General features: G+C 33.6%; 2 protein-coding genes across 2 annotated transcripts; one reads left to right on the top strand and one right to left on the bottom strand.

Annotated features, from left to right (window-relative positions):
- Positions 1–369: 369 nt before the first annotated feature.
- On the top strand, positions 370–5,519 carry TRIADDRAFT_59295 (uncharacterized protein; the record flags this gene model as incomplete). Its single annotated transcript, XM_002115366.1, has 20 exons — positions 370–433; positions 522–573; positions 1,741–1,835; positions 2,109–2,188; positions 2,332–2,388; positions 2,553–2,649; positions 2,780–2,835; positions 2,928–3,107; positions 3,205–3,250; positions 3,319–3,396; positions 3,472–3,536; positions 3,700–3,748; positions 3,837–3,901; positions 3,975–4,052; positions 4,128–4,208; positions 4,291–4,352; positions 4,457–4,563; positions 4,643–4,683; positions 4,782–4,868; positions 5,376–5,519. 20 exons carry the CDS (start codon positions 370–372, stop codon positions 5,517–5,519), a joined length of 1,584 nt encoding a protein of 527 aa, XP_002115402.1.
- A 632-nt stretch (positions 5,520–6,151) lies between these two features.
- Positions 6,152–8,219, bottom strand: TRIADDRAFT_59294 (uncharacterized protein; the record flags this gene model as incomplete). Its single annotated transcript, XM_002115240.1, has 2 exons — positions 6,152–7,175; positions 8,017–8,219. 2 exons carry the CDS (start codon positions 8,217–8,219, stop codon positions 6,152–6,154), a joined length of 1,227 nt encoding a protein of 408 aa, XP_002115276.1.
- Positions 8,220–9,220: the final 1,001 nt, after the last annotated feature.

Below are 9,220 nucleotides of genomic sequence, written 5' to 3'. Positions count from 1 at the left end.
ATACGGTATGTACTGTACAGTACACAGTATACTGTACAGTACTGTACAGTACTGTAGTACAGTACATTCTGTATATTGTACACTGTACACTGTAGACTACTAGATAAACACTGTAAAGGAAGACCCTAGTCCGTACCGTACCATGTACTGTAGATGCAATACAGTACACTGTACTGTATTGCACCTCAAACTCGAGATCGGCGATACTGTATTGAGTTCACATCAACATGAGTGAACAGAGCCTGCGCACGATGTACGATACGATACCACACACTCCAGATCGTGCAACATACTGGAGACGTTAGGAAGACAACTGACCCATCAGTCATCAGACCTGCTGCAGTCGTTGCCAATCGTCAAGGCGCCATCATGAAGCGTAGTGAGGATTTCACTGAATTGGAAGAAGTAAAAGTACTCAGTAAAAGAAAAAAAGGTACTGATAGCAATCCATTTCAATATACACCTTATGAAGTTGTCTTTCATTGATTGAATATGTTTGTCCTTGATTTGGCAAATATCAGTGGATAACGATGAACGAAGTCGAAATTGTCCCTACTTGGATACAATCAATCGGTGAGTAAATCATTCAATGTCAAGGTGATGAAATGCTTCAAGTCTTGTATCTGTCTCAGTTATTGACAACTTGCGATGATAGTCAATATTGGCCAATATCTGGCTACAGATGATAATCCCAGGATGAAGTAGAAAGAAATAGCTCAGATAGCGTAATGCAGTTGAACAGCACAATCAGCACATCGATATTCTTTTCGTTCTTATCCTGTATTGTGCTGTAGCAATCGTTAGGCATGATTGATTTACTTTACCTTGCCTACAAGATAGGATTGGACATCATTTGAGTAGCAAGCAGAATTGCAATCGATTGAATAACTCAACAGCAAAGAATTACCAATATGAAATAAAGTACAGTATAGGATGTATAGTATTGGTCGACCTTTTGAACAGTAACTCTACTTCTCCATGAGTATTTCTACCTGATCAAGCCTTAATAATTTGAATACAGTAATTTTGATCCAGAACATGTCCAAATAATGTAAACAAAGACTTACTAGAAGGTTTGATTTTAGCATGCTCGTGATGTTAATAAAATAATTGGATAAGATACTATGCGATTAAATGCTAGGATAGTCTACTCGTACTGTAGGATGCTTGTAAGTCGTGTTCTCTTTAGGTCCATTTCGGGCCTTTCTTATCGAAGCTAGCAAGGTAGAATACTAGCAGCTTCGACACCCTAAAATGAGAGAGGTATTGAGAGACCTGAGTTTGGTCGATAAAGAGGAATGCTTTGGGCTTGTGCTGTCGTGATCAAATACAGCTAGACAAGAGTTGACACTGACTGCAGCTTGAGGATCATTCAGTAAAAGAGAGACGCTGACTACAGCTTGATGCATTAAATAATAAGATGACAGTAGTGCTCTGCACTTGTGCCGTCGTAATTCGATACAGCCATACAAAGAGCTCCACTGGTCATGACTTAGAACTACTGTACACTTGTAAAAGAGACTCCAACCACAGTATCTACACTCATTCTGCCATTTTATAGTGGCTAGTTTTGATATCAACTGGTCGATGATTCTAAATGGATATTCCACGCGCCTAGTTTGGTAGTATTACAATCGTATCTGTCTGCAATTCCTATTTGAATCATTTTTATCTACCCTGTGCTATCTTGATTTATCTATTGCGCTTATAATTCTTACTCAACCAATTTGATCTTTGCAGGTCGGTATTAGATTTCGATTTTGAAAAGCTTTGCTCTATTTCATTGTCCAATCAGAATGTCTATGCTTGCCTTGTTTGTGGAAAGTATTTTCAAGGTATCATTCAAAACAAACTCTGACATGCATTTCAATATCGAAAGCATTGCATAAGCTGAGTCGTCTGATGATTTACATCAACTGATTACAGCACAGTACAGCATTTTTTAAAAGTAGACGATTTGACAATAAACTGTTTCCAGCATGGGTATCAGTGCCTAAGACATACGTCTACTATCGAACCCGTAGAATAGGAATAGGTGTTGAATGACTTTTTGCTAGTGTAAACAGTCTAACTCTAGGTATACGCGTATATTATTTATTGCAATATAGGTCGAGGAAGTCACTCACATGCTTATACTCACAGCGTCCAATGCTTCCACCATGTCTTTATTAATCTACACTCCTTGAAGGTTTGTCGAAAAAACTTCTCTATAATATATCGACAAATCAATTTGATTCAGTTATTCGGTGACTTGTTAATTATGGAATTGATGTTTCTATTCTATATCTGATATAGCTAAAAAACGACTAACTTGAGTAATTTAACGTTTAGTTTTATTGCCTACCGGATGATTATGAAATTATTGATTCTTCATTGGACGACATTAAGGTAAAGAGTGTTACTCTATCTTAACCTAATTTTACCTATAATCAATTGGAATTGATTCAGTTACACTGTATACCATTGATCTCGACTAAACATAGAAATTTAATCAGGTAGACGCGTACTTTTAGTCAGACTTCAAGTAATATCCTATTTTTCCCATACTACAGTACGTATTAGATCCGACATTTAGTAACGAACAAATTGAAGTTATCGACAAAATTGCCAAATTATCCAGAACTTTAGAAGGAAAAACTTACCTTCCAGGTATTTACATAGAGTAGACGTACCGAATCAATAATATCAAATCAACATGACTAAGCTGCATTCTCTTACCTGAAATTGAAAAATTGTTTTAAAATATTGCAATGCTACAATGTTTATGCATTATAAATAGGTATGGTTGGACTAAATAACATCAAAGCTAACGATTATTGCAATGTTATCTTACAAGTAAGTTTTGGTGATTGTTATTGCCAGTGACCCCAAATTTCTTTCTTACCCTGACGCCAGCATTGTCTGTTGTCTTATTCGCCCCTGTGTAGGCTTTGGCACATGTCGTTCCTTTAAGAAATTATTTCCTGCAAGAAAATAATTACAAAAATACTAAGCGGCCACCTGGCGATACATCATTTCGCTTAGTTCAACGTTTCGGTGAACTAATACGCAAAATTTGGAACCCTAGCAACTTTAAAACACATATAAGTCCCCATGAAATGTTACAGGTATGAAGACATTAGATATTTTTTGTAATATTGAATTCTCATTTTGCGTAAAGTAATGTCAATGAAATGACTTGATTACTGATTATCACATTTTTAGGCTGTAGTTTACTGCAGTAAGAAGCAATTTCAGATTACCGAACAAGGTTAGGATATTCTCATCGCCATCAATAGTTTCCTATCTCACCTCTTAAAATTGACTTATATCTTATAGGCGATCCAATTACATTCTTGTCTTGGATGCTTAATCATTTACATATGTCTTTGAATGGAACAAAGAAAATGAGATCTAGTACGTGTTTTGAAAGTTATAGGTCATATTGATTAGTTTGCTTGAAATTGAATCCTCTTTTATTACTCTACAAAGGCATAATATATAAGACTTTTTGCGGTCAAATGCGTATCTATAAGAGAAAAGTAATACCAGAAGAGGTAAGACTATGTTATTGCTAAAAACACGGTTGCCATCCATCTAGGTAACAGTATTGTATTTGTAAACCTCGACTGTACTCGGCCCGATTTAAATGTTGTAGGGAATAATAGTCGTAAAATTTTTTCCCTAAGTCTGTACGTTATTATTATATGCTATCTTTAGACCCCTGAACTTCAAAAATTAGAGTTAATGGAACTAGATGAATATAAAGGTGAAGTCTTAGTGCGAATGTCTTAGCGATTGATTATCACTAAATTTTGCTAAATGTATGACGTCTTTAATCCAAATTGACATTACAGAAACTCAATCTGTAGCACCTTTTCTGTATTTGACATTGGACTTGCCTCCCGCACCATTATATCAGGTTATTACAGCTTTTCTAATTAGACCTTTTTTCGTCATTATGTCATAAGAAAATTTGTTCACGTTAAATATAGGATGAACTGAACGAAAATATTATTCCTCAAGTTCCTTTATCTGTATTACTAGCTAAATTTGATGGGACTTCTGAAAGGGTAACATAACAATCAATTAGCAGCATAAACTATTTTGTAATTTGTAATCCTGCACACTTTATGCAACTAATTTAGGAATACAAAACATATAAAGAGACCTTTATGAAACGATTTGAATTAATCCGATTACCTCGTTATTTGATCTTATATGTAAAAGTAAGTAGCCATCTACTAAAATTAATAGTCTCTAAAGAAGCATTAACTGTATTTGCTACGATTTATTGCAAAAACTGCTTAGAGATTTACAAGAAACAATTTCTTTGTCGAGAAAAATCCGACGATTGTTAATTTTCCGATCGTGTAAGATACTTGACTTAAATATAAGTAAAATTGTAGTCGTCGTCATATTTAATTATGCCGAGACTGCTTGCTGTACATCTTATCGTTTAATTATGTATTTAAAGCGAACTAGATATGGCTGAATATTTGTCATCGGATCCAGCTGTACAAGATGCTCATCCTGTAACCACGTACAATTTAGTCGCTAATATCATTCATGATGGCCAACCAGGTATTATTGCTTACCGGCAACGCTTCCATACATCGTACATTGTTCACGTAAGCTAAAAGATAGTATTTCGTTATTACAGGAGCTGGAAAAGGAATTTATCGGGTTCATTTGCGTCATAGGGTAATTGCTAGACATCGTATATTCAGACCATACGCTAGCAGCTTACCACCTTTTAGTTAGCATTATTTGTATATCTAATTAATTAAAATTCTCGATAGGGTTCGAAACAGTGGTACCAAGTACAAGATTTACATGTAGAAGATATTTTGCCCCAAATTATAACACTTTCCGAGGCCTATATACAGGTAAACTTCACCAATTAAAATAGCATCAAATAGGAGTCAAAATCGTAATCGATATTGAACCAAAATAAAGTTCTGCACTATTAATTCTCTATCATCTAACTTACCTAATGGTCTAATTCCCTTCTTCAGATATACGAGCTGGGTTCTAGCTAAGAAGACATGGGCTCTTTTTAACACCAGTGATAATTGAATTCAAATTTCACTGCAAAAATAGCGTAGTTTTGAACGTTCTTAGCTGGTTGTGATTTAGTTGAATCACTATTGAAGTTTAAAGTGCTAAACCGTTCTTTTTCATTACCTTCGTATTATGTATATTTTTATCACTCCTTGTATTTACCTATGCGCTGTTATGTTAGGCGCAAAATTTTGACTTATAAATTTAACTGTAACATAATCGTGTTCCCTACTTTCATCAAGCCCGATAAAGTTGCAAGGGCAGTTAATGGATTAGAGCAAAGAAGAATAAAAATTCTCTTGATAATAATATACGATACATGTAATAAATAGCGAGGAATGTATCGAGCGTTCGACTTTATAGGCACCGTTTTAAATAGCGGTCCATTAACAATTGTTGGCTATTTTAGAATTTTACTATCTTCATTACTTGCAATACACAAAGAGAAAAATTTTAGAATTCACTTAGCTTTATAAGTAGAGCATTCAAGTATAGCTAGTGTAATTAATTAAATGTGCACGCAATCTGAAATAAAGTATTCAAGAATGATCTTTTCTTAAGGACAGCAACTAAAAGGGTTCTAGTATTTATAATTAGACGTCATTTATTTATTTATACTGGATATAGTTCCGTCATATATTTACAATAATATATCTTACATAGACCATAGCGATAATTGTAATTACAGTTAATACCAAAAGCTTAATTTCCTTAAAATAAAATAGTGTCTTAATTGTACAATTTGGCAAATGAGTACAGTATATACGTAGAATCTCCAGCATTTACATTCATCACTCTTATACAGTACATTTTTCCTACAAAAAGTTACACACTCAGCGCTAATCTATGCATAATATACTATTTTTCAATACATTCCATAATTGAGTAAACCTTAACGAACGTGCTTTAAACATTCATCAGTACCTTACAATCTAACCTAATTCATAACTCAATAAATGACATGAATTATGGTGTACAATCATTCGTCAATAAATTCACCTTCTCAAATGGAGAAGCCCAGCAAAATAATAACTATTTAGAAGAAAGGTACTGTCTCCTGCTCTAATATTGTTAATAGTGAGGACAACATAAGAGAGTATCGATTTAATCAATGAGCAAATTCTCGTATACGTATAACGCGATTGATAGATCGTCGTATGGAAATGCGATTATGTATTAATCTACGAGTGTTTTTACTGAATATCTTGTTTAAACGTGCCTTAAATTTATTATTATGAGCAAGGAATACAAATGGATTGCTGATACTGCTAATATAAGTAAAGAAAATTGTACTATAAAACACTAAAGGAGAAACTTGCACGTTAAATAGAATAGTAGCTAAACAGATTGTACAGTAGGGGAAATAAGAAATGATATATACAACGACAATAATACCAAATATTTTAGTGATTTTTCTTTCCTTTTTGACTGCGTTTGAATTGCCAGGGTTGATTTGTTGATGTTTAGTAGCTGTAACACCTTTCCTACCCGCTTTATAGGATGGTGGTGGATTAACAGTTAAATATTGGCCATTGGTAGAAGCGATGCTAATAGTAGGTATAGTGTCGTTTGCGCTATGTTCGCTATTTTGGCTTGAAAATACCGTAGAATCTGTTCCAGCAGATGTCCCAGTACCATTAGATGATTCATTTTTCGCATGGCCTTTAAGACGCTTCGATGTTTGGCGAAGACGCAAGCCAATAGCAATATAACAAGCAGCCATAATGGTAGTAGGAACCGTCATACCGAACAAAATGAGAAAGAGAGAGTAGCTCGAATGATGTTCTTCGTCTCCTCCTAGAGGTATCAGTTCTAATGTGCAAGAACTAGTTAAATTATCGTATACGAAACTACCCCAAACACCAACAACAGGCGGAACGATAAAAACAGAAGGTAACAGCCAATTGATTATTAACGCCAATAACGTGGCACTAACAGTCAAATATTTCTTGCTAATCCTAGGATAGAGAACAGTAACGTAGCGATAAATAGCAATGGACGCCATAACTAACATATTGACCAGCGTTAAATAGAGTAGTATCCCAAAAATTAATCGGCATGTAAAGGTACCATTTTGATATACTGAAGAGCGTTGATTGATTTTATCCGTAACCCGTAAAACGCCAGTTGCACTATAGAAAAATATATAAAATTGAATTAATTCCAGTAAATGTAAGAGGTATATTAGAATAAAAGAGAAATCCTCTATCATTTATTTGTATAATCTGTTATCAATATGAAGATTTAAATGCAAAAAAAGATAAACAGAGGCCATACGAGAAGGAATTTAGAAAGTAACTTTTAACTTACTATAATCGATATGAAAGGTATGATGGAGAAAGCATGAAAACTATACAGCATACTGCCATTAATATTGTTAATTAAGTTTTCGTTATTAATAATAAAAATCATCATGAATAATTTACTTTGGCCCTAGCGCAGGGGCTTATTAATATAATGACACTACACTTGATAATCCATCGGTAAAGGTACAAGGTATTTTTTCATTCGTCGTAGGTGTCATGGCTGGTTTCAAATTGAAGAAATTTACAACTATTCTAATCATGATTGCCCATGCTATAGCAACAAGACATTTTACCATAAATACATTAAGCTGTCTTATAATGCCTACTTATACTCATTATTAAGATTTTCTGCAGTATTTAAAGCTAAGACTAGTTAATGAAATGTAAATAATTGGCAAAACATTACATAGACCCAATAATAGGGAGTCAACGACACCGTATCAAAGGTATTTAAGGCCATCATAAGAAAGATCATTATAAGGTAATAACAATTGAAAATTATTTAGTTTCAAAAGCAGAATATAATATAGGAAACAATGGGAACACTAAAATCGTTTATTCTTAAATGTCACTGAAGTATGATAATTTAAAATATCTGGTATATCATTCAATTAAAGGTTATAATGACTGGATTTAATGATCAAGAATACATTGGAATGAATTTTACCTTAAGGTCATGAAGGCAAAATCCGATATAGACAAACTTAAGATTTGCATGTCGTAAACGATAACTTTCTTTCTCAACTTATTAATCATGTAGAAAATCAGGACACCATTAGCGACAAGTCCACAGACCAGCATGATCGCTACGATAAATGTAGAGGCTTTAGCCATACTGTCTATCTGAGTTTGAGTAGGTAGCAACGACATATTTCCAATCGAGATTTGGAATACTTTGAGCCAACACGAAATTGAAGAAGAGAAACTATTCCGGTAAAAATGATTAGTAAATTATATTAAATTTTATAATAGTTTATTATTTCTATTAAAGGAAAATGCTATCATCTTATTTATCTCCAAACATTAATAGATGTGATTGCTGTGCTGACATTTAATTAAAAGATTAAATCGGATTAAATTAGTAATAAGCTATCTATTGCTCTCTCTTACCAATTGAAAGTTAATTAGTGCACTTAATTTATAATTTAAGCCGCCAGATACTTTGCTAGCTATCTAATATGACAAATGGAAATAAGTTAATCAAAAAATGCAATGAATAAATAGTAAATACTAATGCAAAGTCATAATGATAATAACGATTTTGGATGCGATATAAACCTACTTTGGGTAAAATGAACAAATTCGCAACGTGCTAGACCAAGACGAATTTGAAAAAAATTGCTGGAAAAAACAGCTGGAATGTATACAGAATTTCTGATAGGATATATAATAAGATTGACTTTCTAGCTGGTGACTTTCACTAATGTTGCAAATAATATGATCACTTTATCACTTGCAAGACGTATTTAACGGTTTTAGTTATAATGAGGACATGTAAAATGTAGAAGAATGAAAAGTAAAGTTTATTATGCTGTGATGACGATAGGTGGATTATTGTTTTATGGACTTTAAGTCTTTTATTATTGATTATAGCCAACGATTTTAACAATGGTTTTGTCTAATCCTTTCTGCATCAAATCTTGAATATCTGTAGAAAAATGCAATTACTGTGTGCTCCTTGTTTAATTTCATCCTATAGCAGATGTGCTATGATAATTGCAGTTTTTTTTGAAGCATTTACAAGGTAGGTATTGATACTTTGAATGTTATTGCCGTATGTTATGACAACCCCATTTCAACTACAGGCAGACATATTTACTCATCTTTTCTATCCTCCCGTTGTCTTATTAAGTGTAGCGATCATTCAACTT

This window comes from Trichoplax adhaerens, genomic scaffold, assembly GCF_000150275.1.
Source record: "Trichoplax adhaerens TRIADscaffold_10 genomic scaffold, whole genome shotgun sequence".
Taxonomy (NCBI): Eukaryota; Metazoa; Placozoa; class Uniplacotomia; order Trichoplacea; family Trichoplacidae; genus Trichoplax; species Trichoplax adhaerens.
Note: the sequence above shows the minus strand (reverse complement) of the source record. Positions and strands in the feature narration are given on the sequence as shown.